The sequence below is a fragment of a genome, unplaced genomic scaffold (genome assembly GCF_019419815.1).
Source record: "Pyrus x bretschneideri cultivar Hongxiangsu unplaced genomic scaffold, Pyrus_bretschneideri_v1 Contig19, whole genome shotgun sequence".
Lineage (NCBI taxonomy): Eukaryota > Viridiplantae > Streptophyta > Magnoliopsida > Rosales > Rosaceae > Pyrus > Pyrus x bretschneideri.
Genome location: NW_025999490.1, coordinates 5,475,839 through 5,498,589, shown reverse-complemented (window position 1 = coordinate 5,498,589; position 22,751 = coordinate 5,475,839). Strand labels below are relative to the sequence as shown.

The window sequence follows — 22,751 nt, the reverse complement described above, 5'->3', positions numbered from 1 at the left end:
GGATTTCTTAGGGACCGAGTTATTCATGATGTGTATTTCTAATGCCCTATATTCAACATTGTACTTTTCCTAAAAAAAAGTTTGATTTTGCAGTCTATATAAAATAAAAATAGTTTTGACTTTATCATTGCTTACCATGTTCCACTCTCACTCTCAAACATTTGGCTATCACGTCACGTAAAACGTCAAGAACTCAACTTCATTGACTTAAGGGGAACTGGTTGAGCAATAATTGTGTATGGTTTGCTTATGAAATTCCCGAATGGATTAAGAATAGTATTATTAGGCTAATTATAGAAAGTGACTATACAACCCTTATTATGTTCAGAAGATTTAACTTAAATGTTACGTTGAACCAGTTCCAATACAAATTTGTATATGTTTTACAAGGATATATATTTGTGTGACAAACCCCTCGCTAACATGACAGAGATAATTACCACTAGGTCAAGAATTAATTGACTATAAAAGTTGAATACCACGATTAGATATCAAATTTATAAAAAATATATATCATTTTCGCAATAATGTGAACTGCATAATAGAAATAATTACCACTAGATCGAAAATTAATTGAAGGCTTGCTAGCCGACATAGTTTCTTAGATTATCATAACTCTTCACTTTGGTCCCTGATTGTCCACTGTCAACCATCTTGGTCCTTTTGTGAAAGTTATCCGTTAAATTGAAGAAATCACCAGTTCAATGAAAGGTGTTGATTTAAAACAAACACCCCCAATTTAATGAAGATTTCTAAAAAAATGACCAAAAAATGATTGATGATGGATAGTCTTACGAACCACTTCTACAGATTTTAAATTTTATAGATCAAAGTGAGGAATTATATCAATCTTCAAAATCATTTTAGATAAAAAGGCTTAATTGAATATGTATAAACCACTCAAACCTATAGGTGACAATAAAATGATTATTATCTTCACTGAACCCACACTCTTTGTCTAGCTTGATTATGTATCTATCAAGAAGAAACATGATTTATATTATTTAAGAAAGGGATATCATAGGTTGACCAATCACAGCCATATATAGCAAAGGTCCCACATGAATGAATAGAAGGAGACTGAATAAAATACACAAACATTTTCGATTTTTTTTTCTTATTTAAGATGGACTGTATCACTATACCATTACTTTACAGATATCGTTCAGCACTTCAGCTAGCTCGAAGCCGTCCCTAACAGCTTGAACAAAATTCCACGTAACTCACATGCATAATCTCTATCTTTTTCTTGCCAAATATGTTAGGTTAAATAACATAACAATATAGATATATATATATATATATATATATATATAGAGATAGAGAGAGAGAGAGAGAGAGAGAGAGGTCGATAAAAAATAAAATGCATGCATGACGATCTCTGGTGTACGAATCTGGGGACTTTGAGTAGTTTAATCATCCTATAGATTACGTGGAATGAAACTGGAAACTTTGCTTGTTACGTGTCTTAGCGCAAGACGTTAGTTCCTAACAACAAAACATAACAGGTCTCTCCTTTTATGACGTATAAAAGTCTAATCTGTACTTTATTAAATTTAATTTCTCTGTTAAGTTTAATACATTATTTAATAGCTTAATCGGGGAATCGATGAATGTGTTTATGCGATGAGCTAGGGTTTCTTCTGTTAAACTTCCTTAATAAGCCATCTGTTAATCTGGAAGCATTTGGGTCATCCAACCAGCAGTTCTACTGCCACCGCATTTAGTCAACTTAAAAAACCCATTAAACTAATCTTGAGTTTTTAAACTTCTGCTATTACAAATTAACTTTTAATTGGACATATGTCTACTGGATCCTTACTGTTCACTTCTTATTGGTTTCAATGCTTTAGGGATAATGTTAGGAAGACCAATTTTTTAGACCAAATTTATAAATTATATGACGTGATTGTTGATTTTATAAATCATATGATGTAGTTGTTGAGAATTGAATTATTACTTAAATGTTGATTAACTTGCTTATTTTGTATTGATGACATATTATATGGTTTACAAATTTAATTTAAAAAGTTAATTTATTTAGCACTAACTCTAGTTTAAATTAAGAGTAATGCTAGGTAGATCAAAATTTTAAGCCTAATTTGCAAACGATGTGATGTGTCACTAATAAGAATTAAGCATGTCAATCAACACTTGAGTAATAATTCAATCGTTGACAACCACATAATATAATTGATAAAATTTTGATCTAAATAGTTAGTCTCCTTAGCATTACTCTTGAATTAAACTAAAATACTGTTCATGTCGTTAAAAAACCATCTCTTATTCACCCTTGTATCTTAGGATATAGGAACCATGTACGGTCAAATATTATTTTAGTCGTCTACTAAGGTCTGCACTTTAATCTTTTCAAGGAAACGCTTATAATCTCCAAGCCAATCACACACCTTTGCTTGCATGCCCTTCTTACCCATTATTTTTTTATTGTACGTTTGTGTTATTTTCAAACCCCAAATGTAGCTAGATTTATACTCAATTTATATAGTAGTCATCCAAAGGACAAGAGAGATGTCGATTGTAACCGTGGTAGGTCTACTCCTCTATTTAAAGGGTGATACAAATATATATATGCTGGGTAGATATGAAGAATAGTTGGATTAAGACTTAGTCTATGTGGAAACAACAGGTGAAAAACGAACTAGTGTGGGTATATGTAATTAAGTAGAGCATTACAAAGTAACTGGATGCATGGAGCTTAAGCTTAGTATTGGTGAGAGATTCATCATCACCTTATGTTGAAGTTAAATTTAGCACATCCTAAATTCTTAGATTAATAAAAAAAAAATAATGCTAAGGAGACCAAATTTCTAAATCAAATTTTATAAACCAAATGACATGAAAGTTGATGATTGGATTATTACTTAAGTTTTGAATACCATGCTTATTTTTTTATTGGTGACACATCATTTGGTTTGCAAATTTAGTCTACAAATTTGATCTACATAGCATTACTCTTTGTTAATAAGATCTCATCCCAAACGGGCGGGTGACAAAACTCACCTTCAAAGTTCTAAAAGGCGCTAGGCGCTAGTTGAGCAGTGGGCAGGGACCTGGTGCCTAGGTGTCTAGGGGGGGCCTTGACGGTTTTTTTTTAATCTTAACTAAATTTTATTATATAACATATAGTTATACTCTAAAAAAATACATAATTGTATTAAGATACATAAATTGCAAACTAAAATGACATATAGATTATAAAGTATTAACATACTAAAAACATGGAAACCTAGGCGGTTCTCGGTAGGTGCCTAGGTGGGTTTAGGCAGACGACTAGGCGGGTCTAGACGTCATTTCTTAATTTTCAAACTTTTAGGATTAATCGGGACGATGGCCAACCGCCTAGGCTAGACAGAGATTTTAGAACAGTGCTCACCTTCAAACATTAAAACAGTGAGTGAAAAATGGATTAGAATTTAACTAGGTCAAATGTTTGATTCTTTTGTATTGAAACAAAGAAAACAAGACTATGGTAGTTTGCGATAAACATACGCAACTGTAGACTCAGCATAGTTTGAGGTTAAACTGTCTCCATGTTTGGCGTCACGGAGACAACACCAAGTAATTAAGTACTCAAAGTTGCCTAATTATTATGACTAATTGTTGATCACTACTCCAGCATCAGTACTTAAAATACTAAGCTCTGATGCTTACATATAGAATAATACCAAAACCTGTAATTGGTGGTCTAAAATCTTAGGGTTTTGCTTTGTACAATCATGTAACCCAAGGTAGTTGCCAATACGTGTAATGTTGACTGGATCCCCAAAATACAGAAATCTGGTAGAAATTTTTTTTTCAAATAGTTGTACAACAAACGTTGAATAATGATTAACGAGTAATTAATTATTTGCTGCCATGCAATTTCGTGGACAGAGTTCGTATAAATTAAAGTATCCTGAGATACGAGATCCCAAGCGTTGCACTGTCACTGTTACTACTAATAAAGCTACATATAAAATATGAACGATTAGGATACAATATTATCTCTCACCTTTTCTTTTCTTCCTTACAAAGTGAGAGATAACATTATCAGTGTTTTTTTTCCTTATTTACCACAATCATAATCAGTTTTTTTTTTTTTCTCGAAAATCATTATCAGTGTTTAAAATAATCGATACTAGTAGAAATATCGATATGTAAATTTGTGAAAATATTGATGGATATCTATTTCATTCAATGGAAATGATAGAAGTTGCTAAAAAACATGAAAATCCAAAATGAAACTTTAGGGAAGGTATATGACAGTTTGTCAATATTTAACCGAGATATCTTAATATCGACGAAATTTGTCGATTTTGGGTGAAATTTTAGAGTTTCTCCATTAGGGGCTCCTTTCCATATCTTTCTCCAATTCTTCTGATATTTCTACGGAAATATCGATCTTATAAAAAAAAATTTAAAACACAACAAAAGATCAAACTCATTACAATTATTATACATTGTTACTGTTGTTTTTATGAGTTCAATTTGAGACGTTCCCCAGTTAAGTCGAGGCTAGTTAGTAAAATATCCAAAATTTTTAAATTTCTTTCTTCTTATATTTACATATGTGTTTTGTTTCTTTATTAGTACGTAGTCCCTCTTCTTCTTCTTTTGGACAGTAGTACGTAGTCCCTCTTCAATCGAGAGGATTCAAGAGGTTTCTGTAGAAAGGGATTCATTAAATCGGAGCTAGATTGGTGTTCAACGTAAGCAATCTGTGGGGACACGTAGGGCATGTTGATGGGTTGATGGAGGCCTCTGGAAAGGATTTGGATCCTCGCCAGATCTCCTTTCTGGGGATCTTAGGGATCAACGAACACGGACCATTGATCAAAAGTGGTGCGGTCCCAATTAAATGTTTTTTATATTTTTAAAAGTAAATCACCGTTGTTTTGCGTAAAAAATATAAAAAAGGAAAAAATTGTGACCGCACTATTTTTGATCAACGGTCCGTGTTCGTTGATCCCTAGGATCCCTAAGGAGGGGATCATGTATGGAGAGATTTTTCAGTGTGACCGGCACATGAGGTAGTACACCACATGTCATTATACAAATGGTGGGATATGTGTGTTAAAAAGTTAATAACTTAAAAAATAAAATTTCCCACCATTTACAACAAAACACGTGGTGTACCACCTGTGTTCCGGTCATAATAAAAAAATTCTCCCATGTATGAGTATTGATCTTCACTTGTGTGGAATTGGATCCGCTCTAGACCTTAGTGTTCAAAGTCTAGGGATCAATTCATCTGGGCCGCACAAATTGAATCCAATGGTCTCCATTAACTTGTTATCTTGGCCCGCCACACAAAACTAACGGCTCTGATTTCTTTTACACACCAATCAACGACTCAGATGATTTGATCCCTAGGCTCCGGACACTAAGGTCCGGAGTGGATCCAATTCCCACTTTTGTGACTTTCTATGTTCATGAACCAATGGTCTCACGACATGTTGATATGCTACATTTGAATTCATCCACAAGAGCTTTGAGAAATCAGTTGTTCAAGAAATATTTCAATTTACTAGAACACATACCAGTACACTAAATATCGTAATATTAATAGTTGGAATTTTATATTATTTTTGAAGATAATTGGAGTAATGGTTTTTCAGCTTTAGCTCAATTAGAGCTTTAGTCCCTAGACTAAAAATTTGTGATATTGGTCCCTAACTTGTAATAATGTGGAGCAATGGTTCTCTTGGCTCCATTAGGACTTCCATCCATATTTTGCCCATTTAAACCCTTTATTGTAGATGGAGGTTCTTACAAAGTTAGCGAAAATAACCATTAATTTACAATATAACAAGTTCATGGACTAATACTCACAGATTTTTAGTACAAGGACCAAAGCTCCAATTAGCCCAAAGTTCAGGGACTATTGCTTTACCGATCTTTTTTTAATTATTACCACTTATATTATGATACTTGATGTACTGGCCAGGTTCTCGGCACACTTAAAAATTTCTCAAACTAGAGCCATAAATCAGTACAATGTTAATTGATGTAGAATTGACTGTAAAATAATCAGTAACAAATCAACAACTGAGTCAACTGACGCTATCATTTAGTAATCAAGAATAAAACGTAGTTAAAAAGTGGTGCAAAGTCAGAAAAACAGTTCACGTGCGAGCATACCAAAGACACTCCAATAAATTAGAACAGTTCAGTCAAAGTTTGGTTATTACATTGCCTCGTTAAGAATCTGGTATCCCATACAATGTGTATGAAGAATCAATATATCATATGAAATTCCAAAGAATGATTTTCATTCCCATTTTTTAAACAAATTATTACAAACGTATATTGAAACAACAAAGAAATACCGACGGTGAAATAATGATCACCGGGAAACAGTTGACGAACTGGAAGACATCATCTCTAAAAGCCGGTTATGCAAGGTGCCATTAGAAGCAATGATTCCACCGGAAGGGTATATATTCCTCCGTCCAACTTCATCTGCTGCTAGATTAAGTTCATCTCCCTTCCAGTCAGTCACCTGTTTTTACACGAGAAATTTTTTAAAACGGAACAAGTTTGTCATTCCATGTATATAGAGCACTCAAAAAAGAAGTTGCACAAGTTCTATAAGAAAAGCTCGTCTGCAATTTTTATCGTTTTCTGTTTCTAAATTTCCGTTAGTTAATCTCATTGCAGTTTTGTATCAATCCAACTGTAGAGCTTTGCAACAAATTCATGCTTGAGAAAGAGCCATAGAAGAATATACCTTTCCCCCTGCTTCGTGCACACATATAATACCAACAACGTGATCCCAAGCCTATAAATTGTGACGCGTTGAAGTTAGTCATACTGGTGTAGTTTCTATAGTCTATTGACAACTGGAATGCAATGCAATACCTTGGTAACTCTGTGAACTTTCATACGCTGCATATGAAGAGATACCACGCCCGAAGCCACCATCATATACTTGGATAAACTGCAGGCCGAAAAGAAGAAAGGTATAAATCCAGTTAAGTATTGACGAAGAAGATTAACATGATTCGTAATAGAAATATTTGCAAAATAGGGACCGTTAACTTTATTCTAATGCGTCAAGCTACACAACATAAAAAGAAACTTTGTCTATTGCAAACTTGAGAATCCAGGACTATCCTAGGAAAGAGTTGCATTTAGTGATAAAGTCGTGAAAACTCTACATTCTGTAAAAACTATGTCAAGCTATCTGAAAGGTTCTACTTTTTAGGAGCAGCTGTCTACTAGGCAAACAACAAACCTTCCACAACAAGATTTTACAAGAAGAATTTCTCCCTCGTCAATGCTGTCAGCATTAGTTGATCTGAATAAAGATGATAGCGGAAATGACTCCCATACATCACTATCTGGGATAGAAAATCGTGCCTCTTCCACAATACAAGACCCATCAACAAAGCATTGAGTCCAAGAATAAGGCATTTTGGCTGTGGAATTTAGTACAGATGATAAACGTTTTGTCCATGTTCCACAGCCTGTATGAGCAACCATAATAATCCCTGATCCAGGTGGAGTGATATTTTCTTCCTGTACTTCAGAGGTGGATTTGTTGGATATATCATTCTTCCAGTTTGGGCACCCCATGACACCCAACACAAGCTCCCCGTCAACAACAAGTGCCAAGCCAACCTGAAAATTTGAGCCATTTAATAGGCAACTCTTATAGTAGAAAGCAATTCAGTAAAACAGGAACGAATATCTAGAAAAAACATAGCTTGAATCATTTCTTTCCGCAACACATGAAAGTGCTCTTACCATGTTCATTTAACACCGTAGGCCTGCCTTTGTTAGATAAGAAAGCAACATAACAACCAGAGTTACTTGAAAGGATATCCTTTAACATTGCTTTTCAATCTGACCACTAAGATATTAAGTAATCTCAGAGTCCTCCACCATATGAAAACTAGAATTAAATAGATTTCTAAGAAGATAACTGGGTATAATATATCTGAAGTTCCTATTTAATTGGGTTAAGGTTCCCTCTTTTTATCTTTGCTTCTTAGTTGGTACTTGCGTAGTGTAGATTTTGCGTCTTGTGCATATATCTGATTCTATTCACAACCAAAATACACAATTTTCTGTCGATTTCTTGCATTCTCTTTGGAAGCACAAACTGTTGAGTAAGTATAATTTCAGTAGTGTCGACTTAACAGCACTTGACAAGCTTAGATATAAATATGGTAATCGGCATCATTTAACATCACACATGACACAATTATATAACTACGACTTGACGACCGATGAACACAAATTTACCGTAAAACATCCATGCTGTATTCCATAGCAAAGTCAACTACAGGTGCCAGCATATTCAAAACTTACTGTAATGACCAAATATCCGAAAAGCGAAAGATAGAAACTCAATGCAACTTTTTCTAAGTTAGTAAGACATACCACATATAACGCCGGATTTCCCTTCACGAATCCTTTTGTGCCATCAATGGGGTCAAGTACCTGCATTACATTTCTCAATTCAGTACAATGCAGCAAAGTAAAAATCCAACTGCGAGCACCATGAATTAAAGCATGATAACCAAATAGCAAAAGGGTCACATACAAAGCTGCACATCTTGGTAACGTTTAATTCAATCATACAATGCAAATGCAAATCCGAAAACGAACCCAATAAGTGGCGGGCTGAGCTCCGAAAGCAAAACCCTCCGGACCACCTCTGTCAATGGCTTCCAATACTTCATCAGCCGTCCATGGGTTCTCTCCACAACTAGATTTGTCAAGCACCGCATTGAGCACTGGCTCCACCAGTTTTTTCGAACGAACAAACGCCGAGTCCTCTTCCGCCACGAATGGAATCAAAGGGAATCGTTTCCCAAGTTCTGCAACCACCACAAGGTCCACACCAGCTCCATTTATAGAACTCCAAAACTAAATACAAATAATAAAAGGACTTGCTTTAAAAAAATAGAATTAAAGGACCAATTAGCAATTTTACCCAAACTGACGAGAGCCTGGACTCCAAAATCCGCCACCGTCACCGGAGTCTGGTCGGTCTTTTCAACGACCCGCCGTTGAAGCACCGACGACTGGATGTCAACGCAGAGCGCGCAAGCTCTCTCCACGGCATCGACGGCAGCTTCCAGCTCTCGATAGTAGTTGGCCTTTTCGGTTCCGAACGGCAAACTCGACCTCACGCGGAAGCGCCGCCGGCGAAGTGCCGAATCGGGCCGAGTGAATCGGACGGTCGAAAAATGGCGGGCTGACTGCACAAAAATCATGGCGAATTTTAACGGCCGGCTGTAAATGAGTCGTTGAAAACTCGTTGGTGGAGACTGCATTGAGACAGTGGGCTAGAAATTGGGCCTTGTAAGTTCTGTTTTTGTAAAAAATATTGGGCCGAGCTGAAATTTCATAGGCCCAAAATCTTATGTTATGCAGCCCAGCCCAATTATGAGACAACAAAGTTTGGTAAGATCCGGAAGACAAACATGCGATAATCCTACGTAGATATTCTTGTCCTTATCCAAAACATTTGGGCTCATCCACAGACACGTGTCCGTCGCACAACGAATCAGGCCCAGCGACCCCCAATTTTCCATCGCAAAGTCCGCTGTGATAGGGACATCGCAGCCGTTTGCTGGCCAAATCTTAGCGGTCAACAAACCACAGATTTCCAAAACCCGGGATTCATCTTCTACTTTCTCTCTCTATAAATGCAAGTAAATTATTGATCTCCCTGTTAATTTGATTTGCAACTACAGCCCTTTTGATCTACTGAAATATTTGTGATCTGGGTTATGAGCTTGAGGTACGCGAGCAGAGTGGTGCACCAGGCAGCTCTGAGGGCGATGCAGGGGATCAAAGACCAGGCTCCGAAGTGTGGCGATTCGACCGTTAAGTCCGCGAGGGATTCGAACCAGGCGTGGCGGTTATCGGCGTCGCTGGATTTGGGTGGCGGTTTGAAGGGGGCCGGAAAGAGTAGTGAGAGGGTTAAGGAAGCGGAGGAGTCGCTCAGGACAGTGATGTTCTTGAGCTGTTGGGCTCCCAATTGATGATCTCTGCATGCGTTTTTATTTTTGTAAAATTTTTTAGAGGCGAAATGTGTGAGTTGATTTTGTGTAGGTTATACAGAGGTGTGTGTATGCATGATGTATGTATGTTATGTATGTCATAATGTTAATGTATGTACATGAATTCTTTGGATCCAGTGCTTGAATTATTTTTTTTCTGGATTTGTATATAGATCTTACTTTTGTATAGTAGCACCTAATGATTTTAGAATTTAAAAATATTTTTTAAATGCTTTTAATTACACTTTAAAAGTATTTCTAAACCAGCGATCAATATATACATGAAAAATAATCCTGTATCTCATTTAATTTTAATCCAATTGCTTCCATCCCAATGAATGACATGGACGAAAAGTTCATATATTTCATTGGGGAGGTGAGAAGTGGTTTTCATACATTTTTTTTAGTTCTTTGCGTTAAGAAATATCTGTGAAAATTAGTTTCCATTTGATTAACTTTGGCCTCGTTTACTCTCTAAAATTGGATCATATTTAAGGTATAAGCTACAATAAATGTAGAATCTAATGATTTTTGACAAATTAATCATTCTAATCGTATCATTTGAGTTTGTAAGAATAAAAGGTGGTGCTGCTGCTATCCATAAATTTATTTTTACCTCTCACACATCTTATTAATTTATTCTCATCGAATCTCATGAATTGAAAAAAATTAATAAACAAGAGTTAAAGCAAAAATCTGTGTACGCCAAAAACGATGGGCTAATTTATAAAAGGGAGATGTCAATTATGTTCACTTTGACCCAGTCCAAACCTATAGTCCATTCGTGCCACATGATCCAGTTAAGCTCAATCTACCTGGCAATCTAGCAATCCAAATCCCAAAATCTCTCTCTCTCTCTCTCTCTCTCTCTCTCTCTCTCTTCAGCCTCCACCACAAATAATAAACCTTGACAACAAAACCGATAAGCTTTTTCTTCTTCTCTCTCGTTTGCCACTGCAACCACATTTACTCTTAGTCGGAAACATGTTCTCAGTGAAGCCTTGTAATAGCCGTTGCAACTCACCATTCCTCTCCGACTCACGTCGTCTTCAAAACCTAGCAAAACCGCAAAGTACCGTTTTCGCCCCATGCAGGGTATTGTCTCCTCATGAAAGAAGACTTGGCGTGAGGGCAAGTAGTGGAAAAGGAGAAGCAGAGAAGAAAGAAAGACGACCTTTCTTAACCCTAGAAGAAGCTGGTCTGGTAGAAATCTCCGGTCTCAGCACTCACGAAAGATTTCTATGTCGTTTAACGGTACTATTTTCTTTTGTTACATTTTCCACTTCTTTATGTTCCGCAACGATTTTCACATTTCACTTTGATAAATCTGTACGTTAAATTTAACGTTTTAAAAGTTTATGGTCAAATCTCGTAGATAACAAGTTTGATTGTGCGCGTAGATATCGTCGTTGAATTTGCTGAGAGTGATATCAGAACAAGAAGGATGCGAAATTGAGGAGCTAAATGCTGGGAAGGTATGTGACTGGTTTGTGAAGGATAAGTTGAAAAGAGAGCAGAACTTGGACTCTGCTGTCCTCCAGTGGGATGATTCTGAGCTATTTTAATTATTTGATTAACTTGTAAGATGGTATATTTATAATATTTGATACCATGAGCCAAAGATTTTGTGAAACGACATTCAGTTTTTGATTCAACTCTTTCGACTGAATTAGGGGTGGGATATTGTAGAATCATGACTCATTGTATTGATGTGCGAAAAAATATTACAATATAGGTCGAGTTATATTAACCCCTATTTTGGTATAACCTTACACTAGTAACAATTGGAAACTACATTTAAATATTGCATGTTATAATCGTAGAGATGATTCTGGATTAATTAAGTCTAATCTTACACACACCCCAATGGACGAGTTGGATTGGACTTTGGAACAAAGGAGCCCATGACAAGGCCAATAAGGAGCATTAGTGAGCAACATTTTCAAGGACAACGTGATAATCGAGATTGATGTGACGTTTACGAGTATGATGAACTGGATTAGCATCATGATTAGTGGCACTCAAATTATCACAATATCATTAGATAGGAGTATACAAGAGAACACCAAGCTCATCAAGAAGGAAGCAAACCCAAGTGGTCTCTAGCACACCTATGAGCAAGGAAGCGATACTCAAACTCAACACTAGAGCGAGAACGGTTCTAAACTACAATTGATTTGGCTTCGTTCAATTTTATTTTTATGCAAACGACTAAAACAAACCGAACTATATCATATATAATGCTTTTGTCACGCTTTGGACATTGGGGAGCAAAATGTATTTAGCTTATTTTGATACCATAGAATCAATCACGGTTTTTGTTTTAGTTATATTTTTAATGAGTTGTGCTATCTACATTTTTTTATATCGTCCGCACATTATTTTTAATTTCCAGCTTTCAGATTAAATTTGAATAATGCATTGTTCAACGCGTATTTGGTATGGAATGTATCACCTTTGAGTCTTATATTATTATTTGTTTTGGGATTGAGTGGGTGGAATGTTACTGCTAATGCATTGCATTCTATGTGTTTTAATTGGACACGTCTCGCCTCCGATTTGGCCTTGATTGACCGCAATCTTAGTACAAAATAAATAAAATTACTAAAAAATAGAAAAATTAATCATATATTCAGAGTCCAAATTATTGTTATGTCTTCTTAGAAGAAAATAGTGAAAATTGTTTTGATTTGGGAGAACAACTTGTATAGTACTGGTAGTACAAATAAATATTTTTCTATAATTTGCATGGAGCATAACGTAGTAGTGTATACTTGTTATACAAATTATGCTTATAACATGGCTAGGTGAAGGTGATCGCATCACGATAGTTTTACTCATGTTCACAACCCATATTGGATTTAACTATGCATTCAAGAATTTTGTTAAACAACTAAGAATTCGATGAATACAACAATTCCACTAAGAGAGTCACAAGATGAGGTTTTTTAGTGAGGCAGGTCGATCATGTTCTTCGTATGATAACTCACAAGACAATATAGCACGGATAAAATGATTTAGCGATAATCATTACTGTAACGGCGTCTCAAATCTGAAATTAACAACCGTAATTACATGACATTAGGTTTGTCTCCACTCAGCACCTAGTTTACACAAAGTCAACTCAACAACCATTCACGTCAACCCATTGGTTCCCTCTCGCACAAAGCTAAAAAGCATTCTATGCTGTGTGCGACGTCGTTTTAATCGCGTTGAAGTAGAAAAAGTACCGGAGGAGGAGGAGGGGGAGGAAGGACGCCACAAAGGTAAGCACAAAAAGGTTGGACGTGAACTCAATCGGTCAAATCCAATTGAATCCTCTGCGTCGGTTCCGATTTGCTGCGCCGAGACTTACAGACAAACGACGCCGTTTCGCCTCTGTCTAATGCTCTGAGAGATGGCCGTCCCTGACCAAAAGTCGTCGTCTTCGTCCAACGGAAAAGTCTGGGGCTTCTTCAAGCGGCCGTTTCGGACGTCGAGGAACGCCGCCGTTATTACGTCGTCCTCGTCGTCGCACAACGCTCCCCACCAGCATAGTAACGCTCACGGCGACGGATCGAATCCAAACGCCGCGAATTCGGTGTCGTCCGTCGCCAGGTCGCTGCTTCCGACTCGCCGAAGACTCAAGCTCGATCCCCACAATAAACTCTATTTTCCTTGTACGTCTCTGTCTAATTATCCATTTTATTGATTTAATTTAATTAGTTTTATTCTATATTTGGTATTTTATGATTTAATTGCGTTTACCTGAAATAGCTGTGTGTAGATTGTGATTTATAGATTTGCTTTTGAATTTTAGATTTTGTTGCCGATTTTAGGATCAAGGAAACTGTAAAAATGCATTTGCAAGTTGCAATTCGTGTTATGATGCTAATCACGTCGGTAATCGGGTGATTAATATTGTTTTTATGGATGAAATCGATGATTTTCGTGATGGTGTCGGGATTTTTCGAATGAGTTAGTGGCTATAGAGGGAAATCAAATTGGTTTGCTGATTTATTTCGGTACTGGGTTTGTTGCTTGATGATTTATTTGCTTATTTATGTGTATGGACTCTGTTTCTTGAAGGTGAACCCGGGAAGCAGGTTAGGAGTGCCATTAGAATTAAAAACACCAGCAAGTCCTTTGTAGCATTCAAGGTACCGTCTCATGTTTACGGTTTTATTTCTGTTCTGTGGTTTTTCGGAATTTTTGTAATTTGAGAATGTTTGGTGAAGGATAATGTGGTTGACGTTGTTAGAGTTTCTTATCTTGATTGATTTTTTCTAACTAGTTTTCTTGCTTCAGTTCCAAACAACTGCACCGAAAAGTTGTTTCATGCGTCCTCCAGGAGCCATTCTTAGTCCTGGCGAGAGTCTTATAGCGACTGGTAATGGTTTCTGTATAACTTTGTGCGATTCAGTTCATTTCCCTTTATTTTATAGTGTTGGAAATGGTATTGCCCTTTTGTACGGTCTTCTGTTCTTCGTTAATGGAATTATGTCTCTTATAAAATTAGAAGTACCATCGTTTTTATTTGGATGGTTTCTTCTCAAGCTTTAACTTGTTTTGGCCTTTTAACAAGTTTTTTTGTTATTTTGGTTTGTTACGGTAGTATTCAAGTTTGTTGAGGTTCCCGAGAACAATGAAAAACTAGTGGATCAAAAGAGCAGAGTTAAGTTTAAAATCATGAGCTTGAAGGTGAAGGGACCAATGGAGTATGTACCTGAGCTGGTACGTAAATAGCACGCAACCTTTAAATGCTATCTCGAGTTATAAATTTCTAATTTAGTAGCTGGTCTTATAAATGTGTTCACTGGTAAATTTCTTGGTAACAGTTTGATGAGCAAAAGGAGCAAGTGGCCGTAGAGCAGATACTACGGGTTGTCTTTCTAGATCCAGAGCGTTCTACTCCTGTAAGTGTGGTTGACATGAAAGTAACTTGAGGTCAATATTTGTGTTTGTAAATGTATATCACAGACCTGCATTGCTTTCTCTTCACATTTATGTCAAGAGATTAATATTTTTTGTTTCTTCGAAGGCTATGGAAAAACTGAAGCGTCAGTTAGCTGATGCTGATGCTGCGCTTGAGGCGAGCAAGCAACCTGCGGAAGATGCTGGTCCAAAGATTATCGGAGAAGGACTTGTCATAGATGAATGGGTGAGTACATTGTTGTGTTGTCACACGAAAATTGCTTGTGCGGCGAATACCTTCTCATGCGCTTCATTCATTTTCGCCCTTTGTTTCTTGTTTAGAAGGAGAGGAGGGAAAGATATCTTGCTCGGCAGCAAGGTGAAGGCGTGGACTCTGCATGAGCATTTGTTTCGCGCGGCTTTTTCTGATGTGAGTGCGAATCAACAGTCTACTTCGGTGTATCATTTGTAACCATCGTTTATTTTTATATTTCGGTCATGTGAAGAACGTTGTATTGAAAATGAAAAGAAAAAAAAAAAAAGGACGAGGACGAGGACAGTCCAATGTTATATACATTGATGTAAAAAGAAAACATCTTGAAGTGGTCTCTTGTAATTTTCGCGAAATATTTTCAGCATTGATTTTCGCAAAATGTTTTACGTGAGCATTCAGGAATAATTTGCGAAAAAAATATAAAAAATACAATTTGAAGTGGAGTCTCTTACAATTCTTGTGAAAGATTTACTTATAAATCTCTCGAAGGCGTGGTACAAGTAGTTGAGATTACTCATGGTAACACTGATTTACCAAAAACAAGATACATTTGGTAGCGCTATACGTTTGGCCGCACTATACGTTTATGGCGAAGAAGCTTTGAAGACTGTCAAATTCATAAAATAACAGGGTAGTGTTAATCACGTTCATTTTTACATTTTACTCACCCTTCTCAATTTTTCGGCCGTCAGACCGAATGAATTGAATAAGACTAATAACAAAAAATTAACAAGGTGTGTCGGAGTTAAAAATATGTATGTGAAAAGCGCTATGCTAAAAACCAGAAAGGAGGATTCTTTACCCTCCTATTCTCATCTTCTTCCATCCCCTCCTCTCACACATTGTTTTTTGTCTTATTATCTCTATTAAAAAAAAAAAATCAATATAAGATGTTGACGTGACTTAACCATGACCGTTCAAATAAGACAAAAACAAGACATCAATGGCCACTGGTAACAATAGAAACCACGGCTTCCTACAAATGGTTTTTAATTGTCTAGGGTTATCCAAAACCACCAAGCCCCATTCCTTCCAATACGGTGTGCCAAGCTCCCTCTATATAATCTCACTACTTTAGTACATACCCAGTTCCAACCAACAAAAAAAGAAGGATAAACAATCGAGTTCGTTGAATGAGCAAATACATCATGAGTTATCGGTTAGACATGAGCGCATGCACTGTGGGAGGCTGTTGTGAAATAGAAGTGCCACTAAGCCGTAACGCCAAGAGCAAGCACGAGCAGATCAGTCGAAAGTTCTTGTCATCGTGCAATAGTAATCCGGCGAGTGGAGGTGGTGAAACTGGATGTGGTACAAGAACGCAGGCCCAGGCTGAAGAGTCCCTTCGCAAAGTCATGTACTTAAATTGTTGGGCACAAATCTAACAACTTTGGACTTGGACAGGAAAAATCGTATCAGAAAGTTCGATTATATTGTACCATTTACATATATATACTTTAACTATTTTGTTATGCAAAAATACTATCCTTACCATATTTTTTGTATTACATTTTGTATTATTTTTCTAATAAGATAAAACTCACATGCGCACGTCTCAAACAGAAGGTGGGTTATGTCACATGCTAACCGGTTGAATTCAAATAAAATGTTTACTAACTGTCAGAAATTGGAATGGGAATGCTATTAACATTCTAAAAATCTCATTTTACACTTCTCACAAATGTATTTTCTTTCTAAATATAAAAAGTTTGGAGTGTAAAATGAGATTTTTCCCATTGGAATACTAATTAGTTTAATTACTTAAGTACCCCTGTACAAATTCAACTTTACTTTTAATCATTAAAAAATTGCAAGGATAATTTTGGTAGAAAAAGTTATGCTGATTCATTTTCCTAGCCCTTCCTCCTGTAAGTAAATTAAGTAATCACATTCCTTACAAATCTTAATGGAAATCCATTAGCCTACCAAGGGTGAGATTGGGTCAGCTGTGCTTTTAGCCTGGATGCAAAATTTAATGGGAAGAGGCCAGAATTTACAACTTTTTTTAAAGTACTTTTAAAATAACTAAAAACGTTTTTTGGTGAAATTAAAATTTGGATCCCAAAAGCATCTTAAGTGCTTTTTAGAAGAAGTATTGAAACTACTTTTTCAAAAAACACTTGGATTTTTACCAAGAATTAGTTTAAAAAACATTTTCAATTATTAAAAAAACACTTTCAAAAGAGCCTTACATCTCCTAAAAGCAAAAAACCTTTGAGAATTTCTTCTTCTACAAAAGTGCTTTTGAAACAAGGATTATAGTTAGCATATGATACCCAAGTTTCTATCCAATTCTATCCAAAAACATATCCATTTAAAAATCCGAGTCATGCGATTCTTCTTTTTATTCATCGCAAGGCCGTGACCAAATTGACAAACACCTCCTACACACCTCTCCTTTTGTTGCTACAAGATTTTGGCATGTGACATGTAATTCGTACAAGATTTATCCGTTTGGATTCACGTTCAAGCTTTGTGAAAATACCGAAAGTTTCTTGCAATCCCATCATTACACTGCAGAAAGAAAGAAAAATGGTAACACTAAAACCATGTGTGCGGCATTTGATTCCCACCCCCAACCCCCCACTTGAAATAAAGTTATGAGAGTGATGGCAACTTCATTTGGTTGTTGAATTCAGCTCCCCTGCCATCCCATAAACGTCCTTCTCATTTTACACACAAATGATTGTTGGGGTGAGCTCAAGCCAACAGGTTTCGCCCCTTGCGAGGATCGGGAGGAGAACGTCTATCGTACACAGTCTTATTCTTACTTTGCAAAGAGATTGTTTTTAGAACTCGAACTCATGACCTTTTGGTCACAAATGAGCAACATTTATGTTACGCTAAGACTCACTATAAGAGTTGTTACTTAGGTCATTTAAAACATTTATACAAGCAATTACTTACAAAGTCATTTTCCAAAACACGAGAAAAACTCTCATGTCACATTTTCATTAATTTATAGTATTGAGAACTATATGCAACTACTATATTAAATGGAGAAAACTCCTTATTACTCGAAATTTTAAAATCTCAAGTTCAACTTGCAAATAAAAGTTCTCAGGTTAACTTTTATCGTCAGCAAGTTCAATCCTATGATTAGTTTGTTGTGCAACTTAGCTTAAATTCCGACCAATCTATCAAAAATTAAAAATAAAATAAATAAATCTTACTCAAGATGGTCCCAACCACCAATCCAAAAAATGAAAAAGCAAAAGAGATGGGAGGTTGGTTATAGTCGTGTACTCGTCTTGCGTCTCAAGTGACCTTATATTTGAATGAAAAAATTAAGTTCAAATTTTATTTTTCATTGTTTAAAACTTTAAATGATTGAATAAAAGGAATTTATAGGAAAAATAAAATTGGACATAAATGGACAACAATTATATATTAACCTTGCCAATGGGAACAATAATATTCAGTGCTACCAAAAATAAAACTTGAAATTAAATGAGGCATATTTGCCCATAACTTAAATTACACAGTTTTGACAGTTTGAGCTGCCTTGCCCATCTCATAACCTCCTCCATCTTCCTCGCTGACGAATCTCTTCCAGTACCAATGTGTCCTCCATACTTGTCCCATCTCTTCGATCGGAATCCCCTTCGTCTCCGGCAAGAAGTAGTAGACGAAGATTGACATCACAAACACAAAGAACGCAAAGAAAAGGAAGAGCCCGAACTTCAAGTGGCAGAGCATTGTCAAGAAGATTTGAGCCACGATGAAGGTGAAGATCATGTTGACCGAAACGTTGACGCTCTGCGCGGCTGATCGGATTTCCAACGGGAAGATTTCACTGGGGACTAGCCATCCGAGGGGACCCCACGACCACGCGAATCCTGCAACATATGTGCAGATGAACATCACCACCACAATTGCATACCACTTTGGCAGTTCTCCAGGGTTCCCATCCACTCCAAACTTTGCTGCAATACAAGCTGTCACAACTGCCTGCAATTTGATAAACAACATTGATTAAATCATCAGAAATTCTCTATGCATGACGTCCATTTGCTAACGAGGGGACTGATATGTATCATTCAAATGTGTTGATAACATGTCAAAATACGTTTTGTTAGTGACTATGATATCGATGCATTGCCAATGACATATTGACAATCCGATGTTTAATAAAAAAAGGGGAGTTCGTTCCATAGCGGAAGTAATTAAAATAGTACCTGGCAAATCAGCATTTGAGCTCCACCCTCAAGGAAAAGGAACCTTCTTCCCCACTTGTCAACACCATAGATTGAAACCATAGTTGCAATTACATTAACACTGCCGGTGATCACAGCCGACATGAGCGAGGCATCAGCTCCAAACCCGATTGTGTTGAACAAAACCGGCGCATAGAACATGATCACATTGATGCCAGTGAGCTGCTGAAAGAAGGGAATGACGATTGCCATGCAGAGGTGAGGTCTGTACTTCTTCCTCAGCAGGTTTCTCCACGGGTCCTCGATTTTGTTCGCCGCTTCACTAGCTGCTACCAGGTCACTGAATTCCTCCCTAACATCATCAACGCCGCGAATGCGTTGGAGCTTGGCCTTGGCTTCGTCATGTTGACCGCGCTCAATCATGGAGTTGGGAGTGTCTGGCAGGACAAGTGAGCCGATTGTGATGATAAGGGCAGGGACCATCGCACCGCCCAAGCTCAACCTCCATCCCCAGCCACCCTTTATCTTGGCAAAGAAGTAGTTCAGCACATTGGCCACAAGAATACCAACTGTGATTGATAGCTGGAAGCCAATGTTAAGAGCTCCCCTGAATCTGTAGGGCGCCATCTCAGACAAGTAGAGTGGCACCGACTGTAATCACAAAAGAAACATAAAAATTAATTAGTCTAATTTACAGAAGGTGATTCGAACTCGAGTGCACATAGGCAAATAGGTTGACCCGGCCAACTGACCTAACCCCCGTCAACGAGATTTGCATTTGGATAATGACAATTAACTTTGCAAACAATTTGATTAAAGTGAACAAAAAGGGTCATGGTCCAGGCCACACATGGGTTTAACATTTGTATGAATTCTTTTTATATTAGGAAGCAAAGAAAGTGACTATTTGTATTAAATTTAGGAATAAACGCATGCCTAAAAAGCGTGCACTGGAACTTTGTGAAAAGTAATTGCTGAAGACAAAGTTTAAGTTTTTCCAATTAAATTTCGCACACATGCCACACCCCTTGTTTGGTTGCTGAGAAAACGGAATAAAAAAAGCAAACTTTCTCTCCTACATTTTCTCAGCAGCCAAACAGTGTATTATACCAAAAGCAGAGGAACAGAAAAAATCCATAAAAAGGCTTGAAATTTTAAACCCAATATTTGAATCAGAAACTGTTTTCTACTATAAACCCAATTTTGTCATGTTCCAAGTAATTTCAAATCAGATCTAAAGAAAATATTGGATTTCGAGGCCTAAACAAAGCCTAATGATTTCCGTGCCCCCGTTTTCTTTCGATTAAAAAAATAAAAAAGGGAATGCGAAAATCATTTTCCGAAACAAAAAGAGAAATGGTATCTCTTTAGGCTTTTATTTTTGTTTGTTTTTCGGACAGCACATTTCTTGTTCTTTACGGACAACTTGCATTGATTGGACAATAATCAAACATAATGCAAAGTACCTAAATTTCTCGACCCGATTAGCGAAATGATTTCCGCACATCCCGTCTAAATAGATGGATCATAATCAAAACTGTGTAGCAGTAGTCTACCTGATTGGAGAATCCGATTCCGAAACCGAGCAACATACGGCCGAGAATCAACATCCAGACAGCTTTGGCAGCGCCATTGATGATAGCACCGGCGCAGAACAGAAGACCGCCGAACAACATGGACAGTTTCCGGCCAAACTTACGCGTCACGGTGGCGGCCACAATCGAGGATATGAGAGCAGCCAAGTACAGCGACGATGTGAACATGGTCAACGTTTGACTATCATACTGACAGTACTGGTTCGTCGTCTTGTCCTTCTCCTTCTTGTGGTACACCGACGGAAAGAACTTCTTCAGGAACGAGTCCATGGACGTTACCCCACCTGATCATGAACGAAAATGACATCATTAAAAAAAATTTAGAAACTTTCTGACAGTGGAATTAAAACTGTGATCTGGTAAATTTTAAGTACCGGAAATGCCGATATCGTAGCCAAAAATTAGACCACCCATGGCGGCGACGACACAGGTGACAAGAACGTAAGGAGTGAGATTTCCGACGTAGGCCTTGCCGTTCCCGCCGGCGGGGATACCAACAGCAGGCATTGTTAGGGTTCTTGGGAAACTCAAATGCGAAGAGGTTTGATCAGAGAGAGAAGGCAAAGGAGCTTTAGAGAGAGAGAGAGAGAGAGAGAGAGAGAGAGTGTGAGGACGAAGGCCAAAGAGGAACAAGATGAGAGCTTTTGGGCAAGCAGGAGCTGGTGTATATAAAGAGAAAAATTTTATTCAATTTCTTAATTTACAGAGAACTGCTGAGCTGTCAAAAAATAATAAACAAAATAGATATTTTTTTATTTTCGCTTATTGACTAATTTGTCATTGAAACTATTATTTAGTCTCAATTTATTTTATAAAATTGATTAGTCCCATTTTGTTTCCTAAAATTGTCATTTTTGTCTCACTTAGTCTCAGTTCACTTAATTTTTGTCTATTTCATCAAATAAATGTTAAATGAAAGAGTAGTATGAATATTTTATTTTTGACACAACTCTTAGCCTCCAATTTGTCTGCTTAAATAATCTTAATTTCATTTTCGATAACTCTAATTCAAACTCTCGTCTGTCTCTCTTGCAAATTGGTGTGGAGTTATAGTTGTAGTCGTTGTTTCTGTTTTAGGGTTAGGGTTTCTAGGTTTATGTTTTGACTACTATCAATTTGATCTTGATCAAGTATGTCTAATTTTTCTATCAAATTTACCATTTGTTTTCGTCTATGGGTAAAAACTAACAGAAAATTTGAAAACTTTAACGCCAAGGGTTATATTGAAACAAATTAAAAGATTAGGGGGGATTGTAATCAAATTCAAAAAATTTGCAAGTTTTCTCTAAATGTAAACCCATGTTATTGTCCAACTATTAAAATTTCAACTTGAACAAATTGAGAAAATGACCAGAGAAGGTTTGGTGGGTAAAAAATACAGGCAGGGCATTCAACCATATGGGACTTCATTATTTAATGTTTTGTTACCTTTTTAACAGCAAACGTCACTTGACCATAAAATACTAACTTATAAGGATAAGGGTAGGTGACAGTGATATTGTGATGAGAGATTTTTTAATGTACCAGAAATATGATATAAAATACTATGTGTAATAATATAATTGATTGTAAATTTGAATAAAAAAATTTAACCGTATTATCATACTTAATGTACTGAACAATGTTCTCGACAGACCGAAAAATTTCTTCACTATGTTACACATCAGATATTACTCAGCAAAAATATTCCCCAAAAGTATCGGATTAGGATGTTAATTTTTTTTATTGTTTAGCAGTCAAAAGTTGTAATATCATTCTTGTTCTCTCTCTTCCCACCTCCAACCTTTGCGTGGTTGGCTTGTTCCGGATAGTG

The 22,751-nt window shown here is 36.8% G+C and overlaps 4 protein-coding genes across 4 annotated transcripts; 2 read left to right on the top strand and 2 right to left on the bottom strand.

The window, feature by feature from the left end:
- Window positions 1-6,168: 6,168 nt before the first annotated feature.
- LOC103963397 (putative PAP-specific phosphatase, mitochondrial) lies at window positions 6,169-9,924 on the bottom strand. Its single transcript, XM_009376246.3, has 7 exons — window positions 8,945-9,924; window positions 8,617-8,828; window positions 8,389-8,448; window positions 7,238-7,623; window positions 6,862-6,940; window positions 6,731-6,781; window positions 6,169-6,502 (listed from the first exon to the last, which is right to left on the bottom strand). Exons 1-7 carry the CDS (start codon window positions 9,285-9,287, stop codon window positions 6,347-6,349), a joined length of 1,287 nt encoding a protein of 428 aa, XP_009374521.3. The 5' UTR covers window positions 9,288-9,924; the 3' UTR covers window positions 6,169-6,346.
- Window positions 9,925-10,885: 961 nt separating this feature from the next.
- On the top strand, window positions 10,886-11,655 carry LOC103963582. Its single transcript, XM_009376443.3, has 2 exons — window positions 10,886-11,273; window positions 11,420-11,655. The coding sequence occupies exons 1-2, from the start codon at window positions 11,004-11,006 to the stop codon at window positions 11,582-11,584; spliced, it is 435 nt and encodes a 144-aa protein (XP_009374718.2). The 5' UTR covers window positions 10,886-11,003; the 3' UTR covers window positions 11,585-11,655.
- A 1,661-nt stretch (window positions 11,656-13,316) lies between these two features.
- On the top strand, window positions 13,317-15,520 carry LOC103963680 (vesicle-associated protein 4-2). The gene is made up of 7 exons (XM_009376551.3): window positions 13,317-13,678; window positions 14,088-14,158; window positions 14,307-14,388; window positions 14,614-14,732; window positions 14,837-14,914; window positions 15,040-15,159; window positions 15,255-15,520. Exons 1-7 carry the CDS (start codon window positions 13,417-13,419, stop codon window positions 15,312-15,314), a joined length of 792 nt encoding a protein of 263 aa, XP_009374826.2. The 5' UTR covers window positions 13,317-13,416; the 3' UTR covers window positions 15,315-15,520.
- Window positions 15,521-18,559: 3,039 nt separating this feature from the next.
- Window positions 18,560-21,568, bottom strand: LOC103963763 (sugar carrier protein C). The gene is made up of 4 exons (XM_009376645.3): window positions 21,313-21,568; window positions 20,900-21,222; window positions 19,365-19,994; window positions 18,560-19,137 (listed from the first exon to the last, which is right to left on the bottom strand). The coding sequence occupies exons 1-4, from the start codon at window positions 21,443-21,445 to the stop codon at window positions 18,664-18,666; spliced, it is 1,560 nt and encodes a 519-aa protein (XP_009374920.2). The 5' UTR covers window positions 21,446-21,568; the 3' UTR covers window positions 18,560-18,663.
- Between the last annotated feature and the right edge of the window lie 1,183 nt (window positions 21,569-22,751).